The sequence below is a fragment of the Geotrypetes seraphini genome, chromosome 6, assembly GCF_902459505.1.
Source record: "Geotrypetes seraphini chromosome 6, aGeoSer1.1, whole genome shotgun sequence".
Lineage (NCBI taxonomy): Eukaryota > Metazoa > Chordata > Amphibia > Gymnophiona > Dermophiidae > Geotrypetes > Geotrypetes seraphini.
In genome coordinates, this window is record NC_047089.1 from 259640304 (window position 1) to 259664128 (window position 23825).

The 23825-nt window shown below is 45.4% G+C and overlaps 1 protein-coding gene across 6 annotated transcripts in view; it reads left to right on the top strand.

Moving 5' to 3' along the window:
* The window catches only part of GK (glycerol kinase), a 445878-nt gene that overhangs the window by 268596 nt on the left and 153457 nt on the right, over positions 1-23825 (top strand). For all 6 annotated transcript variants that reach the window (XM_033948781.1, XM_033948778.1, XM_033948783.1 and 3 more), the window contains one exon: positions 23282-23362. In XM_033948781.1, the coding sequence (XP_033804672.1) occupies positions 23282-23362 (81 nt within the window). The remainder of the gene's footprint in view (positions 1-23281; positions 23363-23825) is intronic.

Consider the following 23825-nt stretch of genomic DNA (forward strand, 5'->3'; position numbering starts at 1 on the left):
CTTCACCTCAGAATCCCTCAGTGGACCCTAGCATCTCAGTGGACGCAAGCTTGCGAACCACTCTCTCGACACATTACAGTCACTCCTTCGTTGAGACAGTCTCTCCGCTGGTGGATGCTCTCTTCCAATCTCTCCAGAGGTTTACAGTTTCAGACACCCCCTCAGCAGAAGGTCCTCACGGCAGAGTCCTCAACCTACGCTTGGGGGGGCTCACCTTGATGGTCTCCGTACTCAAGGCCATTGGTCCAGCACGGATCGTCAGTGTCATCAATCTATTGGGACTCAGAGCGATCTTCAGTGTTCTCAAAGCTTTTCAACATCTTCATGACCAGGTAGTCCTCATTCGGATGGACAACCAAGTTGTACTATGTCAACAAAGCAGGGAGGAACGGGATCTCTCCCTCTTTGCCAAGAAGCTCTGAAGGTTTGGGATTGGGCAATCTATCTCAACACCTTTCTGAAAGCTGTCTACATTCAAGCTGTCTACCTGTCTTGATAGACTTCTCAAGCCCCAGGACTACTTCCCCATGCTGCTCATCCACGTCGGAACGAATGACACTGCCAAGAACACCCTGGAGGACATAGCCAGAGACTTCGGAGCTCTGGGAAAGAGGCTGAAGCAGACAGGAGCACAGGTAGTATTATCTTCAATTCTTCCTGTTAGGGGCAGAGGAAGGGACAGGGACGAACGTATCCTGAAGACGAATGAGTGGCTACAACGATGGTGCCGGGAGATGAACTTCGGATTCCTGAATCACGGAGAGACACTACAGGGACTACAGGGACCAGATGGACTCCACTTGACCAACAGAGGTAAGAACGTCTTCGGACACCGACTAGCCCACCTACTTCGAAAGGCTTTAAACTAGGTAAGTCGGGGGTGGGTACCCACTTTTACACCAGAGCAGTAAGTAACAATCCTGATGTGGCGAACCAAAACTCCGCTTCTAAGTCTAAGGTAAGTACCCTTACTGCAAAAGAATTGCTAGGAGACACTTTAACTCAAATGGGTGGTTCTCTGCATGAGCTTAGTAAACAAAAAGAGTGGAGAGCTATGTATGTTAACGCACACAGCCTAGGGAATAAATTTCTAGAACTGGAAACAGAAATAGTTAATGCAGACCTAGACGTAGTAGCAATTTCAGAAACATGGTTCACAGACTCTCATGGGTGGGATATAACTATACCAGGATACAACCTGCTTCGCCAAGACAGAGAGGGTAAGTTAGGAGGAGGGGTAGCACTTTATATCAAAGAAAACATCAAGACAACCAGAATCACAGATATCAAGTATACTGGGGAATCCATCTGGGTGAACCTGGCCAGAGGCGGAGAAAAATGCCTGTATCTTGGTGTGGTGTACAGACCTCCAAGACAATCGGAGCACAAGGACATTGAATTAATTGAAGACATTGAGAATATCACCTTACGGGGAGACGTTGTTCTGTTGGGAAACTTTAACATGCCTGATGTAGATTGGAACACACTCTCAGCGACTACTTATGATAGCAGGAGGATATTAACGTCCATGAAGGGAGTACGACTCAAACAATTGGTATTAGAGCCCACTAGGTCCCAGACCATCCTGGACCTGGTGCTTACGAATGGGGAAAGCGTCTCAGAGATCTCGGTGGGAGAACCGCTAGCCACCAGTGACCATAACATGGTATGGTTCAACCTTAGGAAAGGCTTCCCTAGATCACAAACAAAAACAAGGGTACTCAATTTCCGGGGCACTGACTTCACACGCATGGGAGACTTCGTCCATCAGACGCTTCAGGTTCAAGAAGTAACGGAGAATGTAGAGGTTATGTGGTCAACCTTGAAATCGACCCTTCATGAGGCAACTATCCGCTACATAAAATCAGTAACTAAACAACAAAGAAAAAAGAAACCCCAATGGTTCACTGATGAGGTCTCGTACCTCGTCAAGGATAAGAAAAGAGCGTTTCTCTTGTACAAACGCACGGGGGAAAAAGAAGCAAACATTGAATACAGGACAAAGTCTGCAGCAGTCAAAACAGCAGTCAGGGAGGCCAAACTTCGAATGGAAGAAACTCTAGCGAAGAACATTAAAAAAGGGGACAAATCCTTCTTCAGGTACATTAGCGACAGGAAAAAGAACGCAGACGGGATAGTACGCCTTAGAACGCCAGACGGGAATTACGTGGAAACAGATTCTGAAAAAGCCAAACTACTGAACGATTACTTCTGTTCAGTCTTTACCTGCGAGGCGCCAGGGCACGGGCCACGGCTGGAAGCAAAGGAAAGCAAGGAAGACCCATTTCTGAATTTTGAGTTCACACCAGCTGATGTTTACAGAGAACTTTCAAGACTCAAGGTGAACAAAGCCATGGGACCGGACAATTTGCACCCATGAGTGCTCAGAGAGCTGTGCGATGTTCTGGCGGAACCGTTAGCCATGCTCTTCAATCTCTCCCTAAGTACAGGGAGAGTCCCCCTGGACTGGAAAACAGCTAACGTTGTTCCTCTGCACAAAAAGGGTTGCAGAGCAGAGGCTGCGAATTACAGACCGGTGAGTCTCACATCAATAGTGTGCAAACTCATGGAAACTCTACTTAAAGGTAAATTAGACACGATAATGGATGAAGGGAATCTAAGGGATCCCTGTCAACATGGATTCACCAGAGGCAGGTCATGCCAATCCAATCTTATAAGCTTCTTCGATTGGGTGACAGGAAAGCTAGACTTGGGAGAGTCTCTGGACATAGTGTACTTGGATTTCAGTAAAGCTTTCGACAGTGTCCCACACCGTAGACTACTAAACAAGATGAAATCAATGGGTTTGGGTGAGAAACTAACTGCATGGGTCAGTGATTGGCTGAGTGGAAGACTTCAGAGGGTGGTGGTCAACGGCACCCTCTCTGAGACATCGGAGGTGACTAGTGGAGTGCCGCAGGGCTCAGTCCTGGGACCATCCCTTTTCAACATATTCATAGGGGACTTGACCCGGGGGCTTCAGGGTAAAGTAGCACTGTTCGCCGATGATGCCAAACTGTGTAACATAGTAAGTGAAAGCAACCTACAGGATAGTATGACACAAGATCTGATCACGTTAGAAAACTGGTCCTCGACAAGGCAGCTAGGCTTCAACGCTAAAAAAATGTAAGATCATGCATCTCGGCAGAGGAAATCCATGCAGAACATACTCCTTGAATGGAGAAACGCTAGCTAGGACCTCAGAGGAACGGGACTTGGGGGTAATCATCAGTGCAGACATGAAGGCTGCCAAACAAGTAGAGAAGGCCTCATCAAAGGCAAGGCAAATGATGGGATGTATCAATAGAAGCTTCGTCAGCCGTAAACCTGAAGTCATAATGCCACTCTATAGAACCATGGTGAGACCCCATCTGGAATACTGTGTGCAATTCTGGAGGCCACATTACCGGAAAGATGTGCTTCGAGCTGAGTCGGTCCAGAGGATGGCCACTAGGATGGTCTTGGGGCTCAAGGGTCTCTCATACGAAGAAAGACTGGGCAAACTGCAGCTCTATACCCTAGAGGAGCGCAGGGAAAGGGGTGACATGATTGAGACATTTAAGTACGTCACGGGTCGTGTCGAGGTGGAAAACGATATATTCTTTCCCAAGGGACCCTCGGTCACAAGGGGGCACCCGCTCAAACTCAGAGGAGGGAAATTTAGTGGTGACACCAGGAAGTATTTCTTCACAGAAAGGGTGGTAGATCACTGGAACAGACTTCCGGTGCAGGTGATCAAGGCCACCAGCGTGCTTGACTTTAAGAATAAATGGGACATCCACGTGAGATCCCTACGAGGGTCGAGTTAAGGAACTAGGTCATTAGCATTCAGACTTAATGGGGTGGGTCAATAGAGTGGGCAGACTTGATGGGCTATGGCCCTTTTCTGCCGTCATCTTTCTATGTTTCTAAGGGGCGAAAAACTGTTTGGCGGACAAATTGAGTCATCTTCTGCAACCTCACAAATGGACACTCAATTCCTTGCCTCTTCATCACATTTTTCCTCAGTGGAGAACTCCTCAGATAGATCTCTTTGCATCTCCCCACAACCACAAACTGCCTCAGTTCTGCTCCAGGATATACTCTCCTCATCGCCTCGAGGCAGATGCTTTTCTACTGGAATGGACAAATCTCTTCCTGTATGCATTCCCTCTTATTCTCAAGACTCTTGTCAAGCTGAAGAATGATCATGCCACCATGATTCTGATAGCTCCTCGGTGGCCGAGACAACCTTGGTACTCCCTTCTACTTCAACTCAGCAGCAGAGAGCCATACCTTCTACCAGTTTTTCCATCTCTGCTTACACAGAGTGAAGGGTCTTTACATCATCCCAACCTGCAGTCTCTGCACCTGACAGCTTGATACCTCTCAACATAACTCCTCTTCAGTTTTCTCAACCTGTTCGGGACATTTTAGAGGCCTCCAGAAAGCCTGTCACTAGATAATGCTACCACCAAAAATGGACTAGATTTTCTACGTGTTGCATCTCTCATGAAAAGGAACCTCAAGATTCCTCCTTATCTTCTGTTCTAGATTATCTTTTGCACTTATCTACCTCTGGCCTCAAGTCTACATCTATCTGAGTCCATCTCAGTGCAATTGCTGCTTTCTATCAGCCTATTGAAGGGAAACCCCTCTCTGTTTATCCTATGGTTTCCAGATTTATGAAAGGACTTTTCAATGTCAAAATTCCTCTCAAACCGCCTCCAGTGGTTTGGGATCTCAATGTTGTTCTTGCTCAGTTAATGAAGTCTCCATTCGAAACAATGTCTATGGCTCATCTAAAATATCTCACTTGGAAAGTGGTGTTTCTCATTGTTCTCACATCTGCTCGAAGAGTCATTGAGCTGCAAGCTTTAGTTGATGATCCACCTTGTACTGTTTTCCATCATGACAAGGTGGTCCTCCGTACTCATCCTAAATTCTTACCTAAAGTGGTTTCAGAATTTCATCTCAACCAATCTATTGTACTTCCAATGTTTCTTCCAAGGCCTCATTCTCATCCTAGAGAAATCAGCTCTTCATACTCTGGACTGTAAACGTGCTTTGGCCTTCTACTTAGAACGCACCAAACCACACAGATCTGCTCCTCAACTTTTTGTCTCCGATTCGAACAAGTTGGGACATCCAATTTCTAAGTGTACTATCTCCAACTGGATGGCTGCTTGTATCTCTTTCTGCTTTGCCCGGGTTGGACTGCATCTACAGAGTCGAGTCACAGCCCACAAAGTCAGAGCCATGGCGGCTTCAGTAGCTTTCCTCAGATCCACTCCTATTGAGGAAATTTGCAAAGCTGCCACTTGGTCCTCGGTTCATACTTTCACCTCTCATTATTGTCTGGATGTTTTCTCCAGACGAGATGGCCATTTCGGCCAAAGAGTATTACAAAATTTATTCTCCTAAGTTGCCAACACTCCCACCATCCCATTCTGGTTAGCTTGGAGGTCACCTATATGTGAGAAGAGGCTGCCTGCTTGTCCTGGGATAAAGCACAATTACTTACCGTAACAGTTGTTATCCAGGGACAGCAGGCAGCTATTCTCACAACCCACCCACCTCCCCTGGTTGGCTTCTCTGCTAGCTATCTAAACTGAGGAGACTCGCCCTATGCTGGGCGGGAAGGCACTCACGCATGCGCGATGCGGCAGACTCGAAACTTCTGAGTTTCTACAACCAAGTCTGCTTGCAAGGCTGTCCGCATCTGGGCTCCGTGAATGACGTCACCCATATGTGAGAATAGCTGCTTGCTGTCCCTGGATAACAACTATTACGGTAAGTAACTGTGCTTTATAGCTGCTTCAAAAAAGCCTTCTACTCAGCAATTCTATCACCAGAAGTGGACTCACTTTAATGTGTGGTGTACTTTCCATTATCTAGAACATAAGAACATAAGAACTGCCTTCTCCGGATCAGACCTTCGGTCCATCAAGTCCGGCGATCCGCACACGCGGAGGCCCTGCCAGGTGTACACCTGGCTTAATTTATAGTCCACCATATCCTTATATGCCTCTCTTAAGGAGATATGCATCTAGTTTGCTCTTGAAGCCTAGGACGGTCGATTCCGTCATAATCTCCTCTGGGAGGGCATTCCAGGTGTCAACCACTCTCTGAGTGAAGCAGAACTTCCTGACATTAGTCCTGAACCTGTCCCCCCTTAGCTTCATTACATGTCCTCTAGTCCGTGTCAAATTGGACAATGTAAATAATCTTCTCTGCTCTATTTTGTCGATTCCTTTCAGTATTTTGAAGGTCTCGATCATATCCCCACGCAGTCTCCTTTTCTCAAGGGAGAACAATCCTAGTGTTATAAGTCTGTCCTCGTATTCCAGTTTCTCCATACCCTTCACCAGTTTTGTTGCTCGTCTCTGCACCCTCTCCAGCAGTTTTATATCCTTCTTTAGGTAGGGAGACCAATGTTGGACGCAGTATTCCAAGTGGGGTCTGACCATTGCCCTATAAAGCGGCATTATAACTTTCTCCGATCTACTCGAGATTCCTTTCTTTATCATGCCCAACATTCTATTTGCCTTCTTTGCCGCTGCCGCGCATTGTGCCGACGGCTTCAGGGTCCTATCTATCAGTACACCCAGGTCCTTTTCTTGTTCACTCTTCCCCAGAGTTGCACCTGACATTGTATACTCGTATTCCTTATTCTTATTGCCTAAATGCATTACCTTGCATTTCTCCACATTGAACTTCATCTGCCATTTCTCTGCCCATGTTTCCAACCGACACAAGTCGCTCTGGAGTTTCTCTCTATCCTCCTGCGATCTGATCGCCCGGCATAGTTTTGTATCGTCTGCAAACTTGATGATCTCACTGGATGTTCCTTCCTCCAGGTCATTGATATAAATATTAAAAAGGATCGGCCCAAGTACCGAGCCCTGGGGTACACCACTAGTCACTTTCTCCCAGTCGGAGAACTTCCCATTTATGCCCACTCTCTGCTTTCGGTTTTCCAGCCATTTGCCTATCCATCTTTGTATATCCCCCTCTATGCCATGGCTTTGTAGTTTCCTGAGAAGTCTTTTGTGTGGAACTTTGTCGAACGCTTTCTGGAAGTCCAAGTATATTATGTCCACCGGCTTCCCACTATCAATTTGCTCGTTCACGGTCTCAAAAAATTGGAGTAAATTCGTCAAACATGATTTCCCTTTCCTGAATCCATGTTGACTGGGTTTCATCAAGTCGTGTGCGTCCAAGTGCCGGACTATGCTATCCTTGATCAGTGCTTCAACCATCTTGCCGGGGACAGACGTAAGACTCACAGGTCTATAGTTGCCCGGTTCCCCTCTCGATCCTTTTTTGAAAATTGGGGTGACGTTCGCTATCCTCCAGTCGTCCGGTATCTGTCCAGTTCTGATTGTCAGGTTTGCAAGTTTTTGCAATAACTCTCCGATTTCAACCTTCAATTCCTTTAAGACTCTCGGATGAATCCCATCCGGTCCAGGGGATTTGTCACTTTTAAGTTTGTCGATCTGATAGTATATCTGGTCTAAGTCCACTTCAACTGTGGTGAGGCTGTCTTCTGTTTCTCCTGCAAACACTTTCTCCGCTTCAGGTATTGTTGAGGTGTCCTCTTTCGTAAAGACGGACGCAAAGAAGGAATTTAGTTTGTCTGCGATTTGTTTATCTTCCTTGATGTACCCTTTTCTTCCCTGGTCGTCCAGGGGTCCCACTGCCTCTTTTGCAGGTTTTTTCCCTTTCACGTATCTAAAGAAGGGCTTGAAGTTTTTGGCCTCCTGGGCTATTTTTTCCTCATATTCCTGTTTTGCATCCCTCACCGCCTTGTGACATTTCTTCTGATCATCTTTATGTTTGTTCCAGGCTTCGGTTGTCTTTATGCATTTCCATTTTTTGAAAGAGTCCTTCTTTTCTTTTATGGCTTCCTTCACCTGTATGGTAAGCCATGCCGGTTCTCTTTTTCTCTTTGTTCTCTGGTCTTTGGAAATCCTCGGAATGTAGAGATCTTGTGCTTCTGTGATAGTATTTTTCAGTAGGGTCCATGCCTGATCAACCGTTTCAAGTTTGTCCACCATCTTCTCGAGTCGTTTTTCTACCATGGCTCTCATGCTATCGTATTTACCCTTTTTAAAGTTCAAGGTGGTGGTTAAGGTTTTGGCATGCTTCCTCCTATTCACTCTCTTTAGTGTTTCATTTTCTTCTCCATTTATCCAATTCTGGACTAAAAACCACTTCAGTTAGAGTTCACCTTACTGCCATTAGTGCTTTTCATGTTCCTGTCAACCATAAATCTCTGGCCACTCATCCTCTTGTTTCCAGGTTTATAAAAGGTCTATTCAGCTCCAAACTTCCGCTCAAACTGCCTTCAGTTGTTTGGGATTTTAATGTAGTTCTCACCAGTTTGATGAAGCTACAGTTTGAACCTTTACTCCCCATTCCACGCGCAGGACCCAAAAGGCAGGCAGAACTCTGAAGTCGATGTATGGTTAAGACGATGGTGCAGGGTTGAGGGATTTAGATTTGTTAGGAACTGGGCTACCTTCTGAAAGGATGGACTCCACCTTAACAGGAATGGAACCAGGCTGCTGGCACTAATGTTTAAAATGGAGATAGAGCAGCTTTTAAACTAAGATGGGGAGAAAGCCAACTGTCGCCCAAGAGCAGATGGTTCAGTGTAGAGTATCGTTGAAGGATGCTGTTGAATCAGAATATTTAAGGAGTCCCAATAGAAAGGTTTCAAAAATGGTGAAAGAAAGCCAAGAGTGCTTGAAAGGGAAACAGAGTAAAAATGTCAAGTTATCCCTGTCATCTTCTCAGCAGCCTATAGATACAAGGAAAAAACACGATTGAAAGTGTCTGTATACAAATGCTAGAAGTCTACAAAATAAAGTTGTGGAGTTAAGAGTATATAATAGCACTGAATGATGTAATAAGCATCTCATAGACCTGGTGGAAGGAGAACAATTAATAGGAAAAATGCACGAGGGGGAGAAATTGGCCAGTCGATGCCCAGAAGAAGAAAGAGTGAAGCACACCGAGGACATTGACCTGAGACCAAAGCGAACATTGAAGAAGGGAAAGTCAGCAATCCTAGTGGGGGACTCGATTCTGAGGCATGTGGACAGCCACATAGCAGGAGGGAGAGAGGACCGACTGGTGAACTGCCTCCCGGGAGCGAGAACCAAGGACATCTTGGACAAAATTGGAAAGATCCTGGAAGGAGCGGAGACGGAAGAGACCACAGTAATGATCCACATCAGGACGAATGATGTCAGCAGGAGAGACTACAGAAGAAACACACTGATAGAACAGTTCAAGATTCTGGGAAGGAAGCTGAAGATGAGGACCCAGAAGATAGCGTTCTCAGAGATCCTACCGGTACCGAGGGCAGATGTGAAAAGGCAAGGGGAAATACAATCAATAAATGCGTGGATGAGGAGATGGTGTGAGGAAGAAGGATTCCACTTCGTGAGGAACTGGACAACGTTCTGGGGCAAGAGCAAGCTCTACAGGAGAGATGGATTGCACCTGAGCGCGGCGGGAACTAGACTTCTAGCAAACAACGTCAAGAGAGGAATAGAATAGGTTTTAAACTAAGAAGAAGGGGAAAGCCGACAGTCGACCAAGCGTCGATGATTCGGAAAAAGGTATCTCGTGAAGATACTAAGGAGAAAAAAGGCTGGGATGAAACAAGGAACAAATTACAGGAGTTGACTAACAAAGAAGAGGAGGTTAGAAAGATCGCAGCCAAAGAGAAGAATCTAAAGACCGAAGTACAGGGAAAGAAAATAAAGGCAACAAAATTCCAGGAGCTAAATTGCATATATACTAATGCAAGGAGCCTAAGAAACAAAATAGGAGAATTAGAAGCCATGGCCATTGCAGAGGACATAGACCTCATTGGAATCTCTGAAACATGGTCGAATGAGGAAAACAGATGGGATACAGCACTGCCGGAGTACAAACAGACAGATTAGGACAGAAAGGCGGTGGAATAGCACTATACATTAAAGAAAGCATACAATCGACAAGAATGGACACAGCAGAGACGGCTAACAAGCTAGAATCGCTATGGGTTAAAATACCAGGAAGGAAAGGGCCTGAAATAAAGATAGGCCTATACTATCGTCCACCCGGACAAACTGGAGATATCGATGAAGAAATGGAAGCCGAGATGAAGCGAGAATGCAAAAGCGGTAACACAGTTATTATGGGAGACTTCAACTACCCTGGAATAGACTGGAGTCTTGGAAGCTCAAGATGCACTAGGGAGGCAGAATTTCTGTAGGCTGTACAAGATTGCTTCATGGAGCAGCTTGTTAGAGAACCAACGAGAGGAAATGCCACTCTAGATCTAATCCTAAATGGGCTAAGGAGACCTGCAAAGGAAGTGGAAGTAGTGGGACCGTTGGGAAACAGCGATCATAATATGATCAAGTTCAAGGTGGAAATAGGAATACTGAAAGGAAAGAGAACCATAGCGACAACTTTTAACTTCAGGAAGGGCAACTACGAAGCAATGAGGGGAATGTAAAGAAGAAACTTAGGAACACTTCCAAAAAATGGCAGACGGTAGAACATGCCTGGTCCTTTTTCAAGGACACGTTGAGCGAGGCACAAAATCTGTATATCCCCAGATTCAGAAAAGGGTGCAACAAGAGTCGAACAAAAGACCCTGTGTGGATAACTAAAATAGTGAAGGAAGCAATAGGCAATAAGAAAAATTCATTCAGAAAATGGAAAAAGGACAAATCTGAGGGAAACTGGAAAGAGCACAGGAAGTATCAAATAGAATGTCACCGTGTGGTTCGAAAGGCCAAAAAAGAGTATGAAGAGAGACTAGCCAGGGAAGCACGAAATTTCAAGCCATTCTTTAGATATATTAAAGGGAAACAGCCGGCTAGGGAGGAGGTGGGACCACTGGACGACGGAGACCGGAAGGGAGCGGTGAAGGAAGAGAAAGAGGTCGCAGAAAGACTTAACATGCTCTTTTCGTCTGTATTTACAAGCGAAGACACAACCAACATACCGGAACCTGAACAAATCTTCAATGGAAATCAAGCACAAAAGTTAACATCCATGGAAGTGAGCCTTGATGATGTGCGCAGGCAGATAGAAAAAATAAAAACTGACAAATCACTGGGTCCGGATGGAATCCATCCAAGGGTTCTGAAGGAACTAAAAGAGGAAATAACGGATCTACTACAGCAAATTTGCAACCTATCTCTGAAAACAGGTGTGATCCCGGAGGATTGGAAGATAGCCAACGTTACGCCCATCTTTAAAAAGGGATCAAGAGGTGACCCGGAAAACTACAGACCGGTGAGTCTGACCTCGGTTCCGGGGAAAATGGCGGAAGCACTGATAAAAGAAAACATCAATGCACATTTTGAAAAAAATGAACTTCTGATAACCAGCCAACATGGTTTCTGCAGGGGAGATCGTGCCTGACTAACTTATTGCACTTCTTCGAAGGAATTAACAAACAGATGGACAGAGGAGACCCCCATAGACATCATATACCTAGATTTCCAGAAAGCCTCTGACAAGGTGCCTCATGAACGTCTACTCCGGAAACTGAAGAACCATGGGGTGGACGGAGACGTGCATAGATGGATCAGAAACTGGTTAGAGGGTAGGAAACAGAGGGTAGGGGTGAAGGGCCACTACTTAGACTGGAGAAAGGTCACGAGTGGTGTTCCGCAGAGCTCGGTGCTCGGGCCGCTGCTTTTTAACATATTCATAAATGATCTAGAAACAGGGACGAAGTGTGAGATAATAAAATTTGCGGACGACACCAAACTATTTAGTGGAGCTCGGACAAAGGAGGACTGCGAAGAATTGCAAAGCAAAGGGACTTGGACAAACTAGGGGAATGGGCAGAGAGATGGCAGATGAAGTTCAATGTTGAGAAGTGTAAAGTATTGCATGTGGGAAGCAGAAACCCGAGGTACAATTATACGATGGGAGAGATGTTATTGACTGAGAGTACCCAAGAAAGGGACTTGGGGGTAATGGTGGACATGACAATGAAGCCGACGGCATAGTGCGTAGCGGCCACTAAGAGAGCGAATAGAATGCTAGGTATAATCAAGAAGGGTATTAGAACCAGAACAAAAGAAGTTATCCTGCCGCTGTACCGGGCAATGGTGCGTCCGCATCTTGAGTACTGCATCCAATGTTGGTCACCGTACCTTAAGAAGGATATGGCGTTACTCGAGAGAGTTCAGAGGAGAGCGACACGACTGATTAAGGGGATGGAAAGCCTTTCATATGCTGAGAGATTGGAAAAACTGGGACTCTTTTCCCTATAGAAGAGAAGACTTAGGGGGGATATGATAGAGACTTACAAGATCATGAAGGGCATAGAGAGAGTAGAGAGGGACAGATTCTTCAAACTCTCAGAAAATAAAAAAACAAGAGGGCATTTGGAAAAGTTGAAAGGGGACAGATTCAAAACAAATTCTAGGAAGTTCTTCTTTACACAACGTGTGGTGGACACCTGGAATGCACTTCCAGAGGACATTATAGGGCAGAGTACGGTACTGGGGTTTAAGAAAGGATTGGACAAATTCCTGCTGGAAAAGGGGATAGAGGGGTATAGATAGAGGTTACTGCATAGGTTCTGGACCTGTTGGGCCGCCGCGTGAGCGGACTGCTGGGCGCGATGGACCTCAGGTCTGACCCAGCGGAGGCATTTCTTATGTTCTTATGGGACACTATGTTACTTGGGTATAAATTATATCACAGTGATAGAGTAGATCAGATGGGAGGTGGGGTTGTGCTATATATTAAAGAGAGAATTGAATCAAACAAAATAAACATTCTGAGCAACACATATAACAGTGTGGAATCCATATAGATAGAAATTCCAAGTGGGAAGGGAAGGAACATACAGGTAGGGTTATACTACCGTCCCCCTGGACAGAATGAGCAGACATGATGAAGAAATGTTTTCAGAGATTAGGAAAGCTGGAGAATTGGGCAACAGTATAATAATGGGTGACTTGAACTACCAATCCTTAAATAAATTTATACTCTCTTCTGGAGGGGTTTGAATCAATGCTGGTATAAAGTGGACGAAAAAAGAGCTCAGTGTCCACAGTGCAATGTTCAATTTAAGCAAGCCTGAAGTAGTCCAACAAGCGCACCCTAATCATAGGCCAACAAAACTCCACTTTTATAACATACTTTCCACTAAGACAGTAATGTGAATCCAACTACAGGAAATTTGGTCAGCAAAGCTCTCAATTAAATAGGTGTGGCAGAGTATCGCTCAAAAAAGCGCAAGTATAAGCAGAATTGGTGGAAAACTGAAGAGTCCCAAACAAGCTTAGTATGTATTATATCTCTCTTATTTGAATGACAGTGCTGTTAATAAGTGTATTTTTGAATTGTTTCATGGTAGTCCTATTATGTTTCAATTTACTGATTTTGACTTTACCTCATTCATTGTATCTATGTTTGTATTTGGCCTTTTTACTACTGTTATGCTGTTAACAAAATTGAAAGTTTTATGTTAAGTTATACCTGCTCAGTGTTCTCCCTAGAGCCTTTTAGCTGGGCACTCCACCCAGCTAATTTAGATGACCGCCCGGCTGTCAGCTCAGTCGCAAATCCTGCTGCTCAAATATATATATATATATATATATATATATATATTTTTTTTTTTTTAAATACCCTCTCACCGACCGGCTTGGAGATTCCCCAGGCACAGCCTGAAGAGCCAGAAGTTCAACATTTGACTCCTGCCTCAGCTTGACTTTTTTTCTACTGCAGAGTGGCGCACAGACGGTGTACTGTGGTTTTGATCCCACAGCTGACTCCTTACATGTGGGCCACTTGCCAGCTAACTGGCGTTCCTTTAGTTTCAGCGCGCAGGCCACCGCACGCATCAGAGACCCCAGCAGACAGATAGGCTTATGTGAGCCACTTTCACTTGAGCAACTGGTGCAGAACATGTGTGGGCTGCGTGAGAGTTTGTGACTTGTGCGCCAACGGGGAAATCCGGACATGTAGTGGCCATAACCCTATAGGAAGGCTATTCTTTATGTTATGTTCTACTGACGTCTCTGCCCTGACCCAAACTCCCCTGCAGATTTACTTTGTAAAGTTCTCATTGCTGAAGCCCAGTCTGTCTACCTGTAATTACTTCCCCCCTCTCATAAATATTCAGAAGTGAATGGGCGCTTCCATTAACACTCCCTCCCCAGGTCTGCCTGGCAAGAAAGTCCGAGGCTTTGCGGCTTGACTAGGCCCAGGCCCGCTGTGTTCCGTTAGCGATGAGCTTGGCCGAAAGCTGCTTGACGAGCTCGGTGATTCGCTCCCACTGGCACTCGGAGTGGCAGCATTCAATCTCCGTCTCCAGCCAGGAGTCTGACCTTATAAGTTGTTTTTAAAATTGTCCATCGCTTAGAATGTTTTATATAGGCGATTCATCAAATAATAAACTTGAACTTGGTGGCCATGAGCCGCACCAGGCCGGTGAGCTGACGGGCTCCGGAGCCACTGCGGCAGAGTGCTGCTCAACGCAAAGAGAGCGCAGCGGGGGTTGGAGACCGTCGGCCAGGTAGCAGCCTAAGAAAGTCCGAGAAGGGCGAGTCGGGGGATCAAAAAGAGCGCAGGAGCAGCGAGCCATGTACAAAGCCGCGCTGCGAATCTGAACTTCAGCTGCATACTCCCCTATCTCCTATCCTTTTCAACATCTTTATGTCCTCCCTCAAACTCCTCCATCTATCCCCCCTTGAAACAATTTACACTTATGCTGATGACATCTTCGTCCTCCTCGAGACCGATTTGAACCTCACCAACCTGTCTAAAAACATATCCTCTTGTATAGTGAACCTACAATCCTGGGCCCACACTGTGCAAATGAAACTGAACGAGTCCAAAACAAGACTTTTTTGGCTCGGCCCAAAACTAGACCAACTACCCACCTCCATCCCACTACCCTCTGGCTCCACTCTGCAGCTTGAGTTCTCGAGCAATGTTCTGGGCGTCATCATTGATTCCACATTGTCCTTCAACGACCACCTCCAATCCTTGGTAAAAAAATGCTTTTTCAGCCTTCATATGCCAAGGAAAGTTAGATCCTGCTTCCATCAAAACCATTTTACCCTCCTTGTCCAATCCATCATCCTTTCCAGATTAGACTACTGCAACTCTATCTACTTAAGCCTAAGAAAAACCGTCATAGACTTCAGCGGATTCAGAATGCCGCAGCCAAGCTCATCTTCGCTAAAAGTAAATTTGACCATGTCTCTCCGCTCCTGTCCAAACTTCACTGGCTTCCGATAATCACCAGAGTCCACTTTAAATGCGCCTGTCTAGCTTTCAAGATCCTACACGGTATCCTCCCTCCCTTTATCCCTCTTTCTTGGAATTCTTCAAACCCTAATACCACCAGACCCTCCCACAAATTAAAACTATCCTTCCCCTCGCTAAAAGGCATTTCCCATACAGGAAAGCTAGGGACCTCCATCCCCTTCAAAATCACAGAGCTCTGGAACAATCTTACCTCCCCTCTTCGGAACTTGAGCTCTCTCCAAGTTTTCCGCAAACATCTGAAAACGGCTTTTCTCAAAAATGTAAGCCTCTCTCCAACTTTGGTATCCCAAGTCCTCAAAAATTCTTCATATCTGGCATCCCAAGTCCTCTAAATATTCTTCATACTTCGACCTCTAACCCTTTATTGTAGTTCCTTCCTATTTCATCTCCTGTAAACTGTGCCGAGCTCTACGAACGTGGAGAATATGTGGTATACAAACCTAAGGATTAGATTAGATTAGATCTAATCTAAATGTAATTACGTTGAAAAAGTGCTCTGTTTGTCTGTGTCTAGATTGTAAGCTCTTTGAGAAGGGACTGTCTTTGTAACTCTGTACAGCGCTGCGTTTGTCTGGTAGCACTATAGACATATGCAGCACTGTACAGAGTCACAATCTAGACACAGACAAACAGGATATCATGGATACTGTTAAGGGGAACTATTGCTGGCTGGGTTGGAGGGCAGAAGGAAAAGGTGTGAGGCAGCCTGAGTATCCTGAACTCCGCCTGGTATGAGGAATGTAGAGCCGTGGAGTTTCTGGCCTCGATTGGTCGCCATTTTCGCATGGGCACGCTGCTGAGCTGGCATAGTGTGCAGACTCGCCTACAGAGCCCAGAGGGCATGAGCCTAGTTGAATTTGTCTATCAGATGTTCCAGGGCTATGACTTCTACTTCTTGCACCAGCACTATGACTGCCAGATCCAGATTGGTGGCTCCGACCAGCTGGGCAACATAATGACAGGCTATGAGTTCATCCAGAGGGTAACAAGGCAAGACGTCTACCAGTTCTTTGTCCGACAACAGGACTCCTGTGTAGAAAGACTTTTGAAACTTTTCACTTTTTTGCCTCTTCCAGAGATTGTGCACATCATGGACATATACAAAAAAAAGCCAGAGAAGCTAGGACCTCAGAAATGCCTTGCAGCAGAAGTAACTATGCTTGTTCATGGCAAAGAAGGGCTGGCATATGCCAAGAAATACACAATTGCACTCTACCACAGCAGTACGGATGCACTGGAGGCCATGAGTGATCAGGAGCTCTTCAGAGAAGCTCCATTCATAGAATTAATGCTTGAACCTGGAATGACAGTACTGCAGTGTTCTCCCTAGTGTGTTTTAGCCAAGCGCTCCGCATCGAAGCCGCACACCAATCCTCTTCCTTGCCCCTACTCCAGGGGTGTCCAACCCACAGCCGAACAAGGAGTTTTGTGCAGCCCAGATTCTCCCTCCTGTGGGTAGTTTTCTGGCCGGCTCCCTTGCTGCAGTTGTCCGCGGGCGTCACCTGCTCCTCGTGCGTGATCTGCGGCTGTGTCAGAAGCGTTCCCTCTGATATCACGACGTCAGAGAGAAGGCTTCCGAATCAGCCATGAATCGTGCGCGAGGAGCCGATGACGCCCGCAAACGACTGCTGCAAGGGAGTCGGCCAGAAAACTACCCACCAGAGGGTGGCACAGAAGAGAGGGAATGTTTCCAGCAGAGGTGCGGATCGCCGATGGCTATAAAATAAATGCTTTCAGCACAACCACGGATTGTATGAAGAGACAGCCATCATGGCCTGCAGCTTTCACCAGAAAAACGATTGCAGCATAGGAGCCGACCAGAAGGTAAATACCTGCCGGATGGAGGCACAGAAGGGAGGGAGGGAGAAGGTTGTGTTGGGACTCAAGAGGAAGGGAGCACTTTGGACAAATGATGAAGGAAGGAGGGAGGGCGCATGAACCATAGGAGGGAACAGTAAGGGAGAATTGGGTGTCAAAGAGAGAAAAAGATGGTTCACAGGGAGAGATGAAGAAAGAGAACTAGAGAGAGGAGGGAGAGAGAGAGAATTATTGGACATGGTGGTGGAAGAGGAGTGAGGTAGAGATTCATGGGCTTGGAGAGGAGGGGGAGAACATGCTGGGCCAAGGAAGCCTCCTGGACTGGGTTTTGGTTTGTTTTTTTTAAGTACAGAGGGGGAGGGTATTACATTACATTACATTAGAGCAGGGGTGCCCAATACGTCGATCGCGATCGACAGGTCACTCGCTCAGGCGACCCCAGTCGATTGCAGAGCGGGTTCCCTTTTCCCCTTCTCTTTTTTTCCCCTCCTGACTGGCCCGCCTCTTGAAGAACGCCAGCCAATCAGAGTGCTGGCAGGGAGGGGTGAACGTCAGTGGCGTACCAATGGGGGGGGTGGTCTGCCCCGGGTGCACAGCCGGTCAGGTCCGGGTCCTCCTACCCTTCCTTTCCCCCAGTCCGCGCTTGGGGCTCACGTCTGCCTGGTCCTGTGCCGCCACCCAAATGGTGCTGTTGGTTCTCATGAGACTCGCAGGAGTTGACTGCACCATTCGAGCAGCGGTGCGGGACCAGGCAGACGCGCTCCGGACTCGCGTCTGGATTTCACTTCCGGCGCAGAAGGGGGAGCCAGCCGAGCTGACACCATTCAGGCAGCACAAGACCAGGCAGGCGCGCTCGGAGCTCACACCTGCCTATTACCGCCGCGGCAGATGGGGACTTGAGTGGCTGTCCTGCAGGGAAGGCTGCCGATGCAGCGCTGGACCGCCAGGAGTGCATCAAGGTACCGGGGGGATGTTTAAAATATCAGGATAGCCATCTAGGGAGGGAGGGAGGGAAGGAGGGATTTTAAAAGGTACTGAGGGTGGGGAGATGTTTAAAATACCAGGTTAGCCGTCTAGGGAGGGAAGGAGGGATTTTAAAAAGTACAGGGGGTATGATTAAAAAAGGTACTGGGGGTACGTAGGGAGATGATTTAAGGTACTGGAGGCATGGGGGATGGTTTAGGGTACGAGAGGGTTATGGGGCCTGCCTGTCCTGTGCCCTGTCCCGTCCTAGCAGCAGTAGTTTGGGGGAGGGCAGGGAGACAGAAGGAAAGAAGGGAAACAGAAAAAAGAAAGGGGGCATGAAGAGAGAAAAAAAGAAAGGGAGGCAGGGAGAAAGAAAGGGAAGGGAGAGAGGAAGAAAAAGTTGGGGGAGGGAATGAGGTCTGGAGGAGAAGAAGCATACAGGTTGAAAGAAGGGAAGAAAGATTGGATGCATAGTCAGAAGAAGAAAGTGCAACCAGAGACTCATGAACACCAGACAACAAGGTAGGAAAAATTATTTTATTTTAAATTTAGTGATCAAAATGTGTCTGAATTTATATCTGCTGTCTATATTTTGCACTATGGCCCCCTATTACTAAACCGCAATAGCGGTTTTTAGCGCAGGGAGCCTATGAGTGTTGAGAGCAGCGCTGGGCATTCAGTGCAGCTCCCTGCGCTAAAAACTGCTATTGTGGTTTAGTAAAAAGGGTGGGGGGGTATATTTGTCTATTTTTGTATGGTTGTTACTGAGGTGACAGTGCATAGAGTCATCTGCCTTGACCTCTTTGAAAAAAACTCAGAATAGGAATGATGATTAACATTTTCTCAGCGTACAGTGTGCTTTGTGGTTTTTTAAAAAAATTTTATTGTTGGTAGATCATTTTGACTTGGTCATTTTAAAAGTAGCTCACAAGCCCAAAAAGTGTGGGCACCCCTGCATTAGAGATTTCTATTCCGTCATTACCTTGCGGTTCAAGGCAGATTACAAAAGAGATAAAAAATGGAAGGTTACAATGAAAGAACATTTGTCCTTTCTAGAGAGGTAAAGAGTAGGTTATGTAGTTTCTGTGTGGCGGGAAGAGGGAAGGGGGGAAGGATGGTAAGTTTGAAGTTAGGGCTGTTTCAGGAATTTCTTGAAGAGTATAGTTTTTATTTCTTTTCTGAACGTCTTGTAGTCTGGTGTCGTTATCAGTAGATTGGAGATTTGGTTATCTAGTTTAGTTGCTTGAGTGGCCAGGAGGCCATCATATAGTTTTTTTCCGTTTTACATCTTTGATCGAGGGGTGTGTGAATGGGGTGTGTGTTTTTCTATGTCTGATTGAGGTGTTTTGGATGAGGCGGTTGTTCAGGTAGGTTGGGCTGTCTCCGTTTAAGGCTATAAATAACATACAGTAGAATTTAAATAGTATTCTTTCTTGGATTGGTAGCCAATGTGAGTTGATGTATGCTTTTGTAATATGGTCGTGTTTTCTCAATGAGTAGATGAGTCTCAGAGCTGTATTTTGAATTGTTTGTAGTTGTTTAGTCATTGTAACAGGGCATGGGAGGTAGAGGATGTTGCAGTAATCTAGTAGACTTAGGATTAGGGATTGTACTATAAGCTGGAATTGTGTTTTTTCGAAGAATTTCCTGACTCGTCTTAGGTTTCTCATCACTGCGAAGGATTTCTGTATTGTTTTATTTATTTGCGGTTGCATGGTGCAGCATCGGTCTTTAGTCATTCCTAGTACTTTTATGGTAGTTTGAATGGGATAGTTGATTGTGTTAATTTCTATATTGGTTATGGTTGGGACTTTTGTCGTTTTCGAGGAGGATGAATTTAGTTTTGTCTGTGTTGAGTTTCAGTTTGTGATATTTCATCCAGGTTACTACTGTTTCTAGTGTTCAGTGTAGTGTGTTTGTCATGGCTGTCTTTGGTTGATCAAAAGGTATGAGAATGGTAATGTCATCTGCATAGCTGTAGGTGGTGATGCCTAGATTATCTAGGTATGTTCCGAGAGATGCAGTGTATAGGTTGAAGAGAGTAGGGGATAGTGGGGATCCTTGTGGTACGCCCCAAGGGTTAGATCAAGGTTCAGATTTTTCTTTATCTGATTTTACTCTGTATGTTCTGGATTTTAGGAAGCTTTCAAACCAAGAGTATACTTTTATCTGAGATGCCTAATGCATCCAAAATTTGCAGTAGGATATTATGGTCTACCAGGTCAAATGCTGCGGTAAGGTCTAGTTATATGAGAAGCATTTTTTTTCTTGTGCTGAGGTGTTGTCTGGCTGTGTCAATGAGGGAGCCTGAAGTTGGATCTGAAGCCAGATTGCGTGGGGTGAAGTATATTATGGTCATCTAGATAGTTGATGAGGTGTTTGGCTACTAGTCCTTCTGTCAGTTTGACATATAGAGGTATTGAGGCAATGGGTCTGTAGTTGGATGGTTGGTCTGTTGGTCCTTTTGGATCTTTTTGGATTGGGGTGATGATGATTTCGCTGAGGTCAGTTGGGAAAAGGCCATCTGTGAGCATGGTTTGTATCCATTGCAGAAGTAGAGTATGTAATTTTGCACTGGAGGTTGTAAGGAGATATGATGGGCAGTGGTTAAGGTCACAGGATGCGTGGCTGTACTTTTTGTAGAGTTTATTGAATTCAGACCATTGTATTTTGGGGAATTGAGACCATGTTCTGTCAGCTGCAGTTGATTCTTTATCTGTGGGAAGAATTGTGAGTTTGTTTAGGTGGGATGGGGTACAATTGAGGGTGGCTCTGGCATTTGTAATTTTGTTCTTGAAGTGTTCTGCTAAGAGGGTGGCTGAGGGGGGTGGGGTATTGTTAGTAGTCATGTAGGATTTGGTGTCTGTTAGGTCTTTTAATATTTGGAATAGTTTTTTGGTATCTTGGGTTTCTGTGCCTATTAGATTAGTGTAATGTGTTTTTCTCTTGTCCTTTAGTAGTATTTTGTATTGTTTGTTAGTTTTTTCCCAGGCGGTTTTCGTGTGATCTAGATTAGTTTTTTTCCATTTTCTTTCTAGTCGTCTGCATTGTCTTTTAAGTAGGAATAGTTCATTGTCAAACCATTGATCTGATCTTCTGCTGATTCTAGTTTTGGTTTGTAGGGCTAGTTCATCAAGGATGTTGGTAGTCAGATTGTTCCACTGTGAGATGAAGTCCTTGGGGGTCACAGTCCTGGATTGTTTCATCTATTTATTAAAAGAAATGCCAGATTGGGCGTGGGGGGAAAGTTTATGGGGCCAGAAACAGAGGACAGAGAGAGAGATAGTGGGGAATGGTCTGAAGGGAGAGAAGTTGGGCCTGGGGTGGTGTGGAGGAAGAGGGAAAGAGATACTTGAAGGGAGAACTGTTGGGAAGAGAGAGGGAGAAATGGTGGACCAGAGGGATAGAGGCAGGCAGGCATGGGGAGAGATGGGGTGGGGGGCAGTTGGGAAGAGAAAGGGAGAGAAGTTGGATATGGAGATGGAAGGGAGGTAGGGAGAAATTTTAGGCCTGTGGCTGGAAGGCAGAGAATTTCAGCATTCTCTTTTTTTTTTTCCTCCATTTCATTGTTCAGCATCAAAAGGGGAAGGAAGAAAAAAACAGAAAAGAGAGGGATCAAAATGTTGGACCATGGGGATAGAGGAGGAGAGATGGACCCATGGGAGGGCAGGAGGGATGAGATCTGGGATAAGAAAGGGGATGGAAAGAAAGGGACAGGGAGTTATAGCCTGACCAGTGGAAAGAAGGCGGGGAATCTAAAAGTGGTGAGCCATGTGGATGAGGTCAAAACGGAGATGACAAGATGAGTGAGGAGTAGATAGAAAGAAATAGAAGGCTGGGAAAGGAGTGAGATGGGAAATGGGAGAGCTAGGGACTGAGAGAAGATGGAGAACAGCAGGCACTGGAAAGAGAATTAGTTGAATATGGATAAAAAGCAGAAAGAGAAACTGGGACCAAGATGATGGGAAAAAAAAACATCCAGACAAGGTAGAAAAAATTGTTTTATTTTGAATTTATTAACTGGAATATGTTAGCTTTGGGATATGTGTATCACAATTATTTTTGTATTCAATGGCATAATCATATACAGCTGATTTAGGGGAGGGACTTAAGCCCAGAATTAGTGGATGGGCACCAAAGTTTCTCCCCGCCTGAGTGCAATTTACAAATACTAGAACTGTTGGGGATCCCCAAGCCCTGCCACCTGAAGACATCTTCCTCCAGTCTGACAACCCAAAATCTCCAAGCTTTGCAGCCAATGGCAATATCCTCAAGCTGCCACTTAAGAGGAGGAGCTGGATCGCGTCAGAGGGAACGTGCTACCAAGGTGGAGAGCGTCTTGCGAGATTCGCTATAGCTTGCTGGTGATCCTCAGCAGGCTGCTTTTGAAGAGGAGGGCAGACGCGAATAAATAGATTTACTACTGTCTTAGAGTGAGTGAGGGCGGGAGGGGGGAGTCGTCGGCTTGTTCTCCGCCTCCTTGCATCCGTGGTCACAAACTCCACTGCCACAGGCTCGTTCTACTGGCACGGCTCTACGGATCACGGACTCAGGGATCACGAAGTTTGAAGTGTGCATGTGCGCTTAGGGTTTTATTATAGTAGATACGTACATCTTCTATATTAGTGATTGCATATTTGGGACCTGCTCATCCTTTTTTTTTTGTTCATCAGCTAGTGTTAGTGTGGCCCAGAAAGTTTTTTTTCATCTAATGCAGCCCAGGGAAGCCAAAAGGTTGGACAACCCTGCCCTACTCCTTCACCGTGAGCAGGGAGGGGTAATTTGCATAGCACCAAATTTGCACCACAAAATTTCTCCATCCCGCCCCACCCGGCTACTATTTTGTGCCACCCGGCTGGAAAATATTTCTGGGGACAACACTGCTGCTGTACACCACCTTGGGTGAATCTGTTCATAGAGACGATTAGTAAATCCCATTAACTAAATAAATGATGCAGGATTTTGTCAAAGCACAGCCAGTGTTGAGTCCCGTTTCTACTTAATAAAGAGCTTGTTCAACTATATCCCTTTTACATGTCTTGTTTGTTCCCACTTTATTTCCTAACCTCACACAGATACATACTTCAAAATTGTGCACATTTGTTACTTTATAAATTGTGACGTCTTTTTGTACGTTTGTTTTCAGAACAATATTTTGCATAAATACTCAAGGTTTTTAACTTTTAATTTGGTTCTTTTTTTCCAGTCTGTATTATCTGAACATGGCCTGGTGACAACTGTTGCTTACCAACTAGGCAGAGACAAACCTGTGTGCTATGCACTTGAGGTAAATTTGCTGTTTGTTTCTGGTTTTATTAATTTTTTCCTTCCAATACTTTTCTTATCGTTAAGGCTGTTTTCTTTATGCAAATTTTAATTGCCTGTAGTCCTCCTTGATATGTCTTATGAAAAAGTCAGACAGTGGAGCTGCCAGACCTTTCCTAAATTCTTTCAATGCCTTTGGATATATCCCATCTTTTACTATAACTTTTGTCTACCTTTTTAGTTTAGCTAGATTCTCATATACAGTTTTCTGAAAATCTTTCAAGGTTTACCACACTTACCCCACCCAACCCCCCTTTTTTTTTTCTTTTTTACAAAACTGGCTGTTGAGTTAACAACTCTGACTCTCATAGGAATTCTATGAGCGTCTGAGCTGTTACCATCACAGCCGGTGCTAAAAACCATGCTACGGTTTTGTAAATGGGGGGTATAATTCCTTATTTATATTTGTCTTCTGTAATCCCACT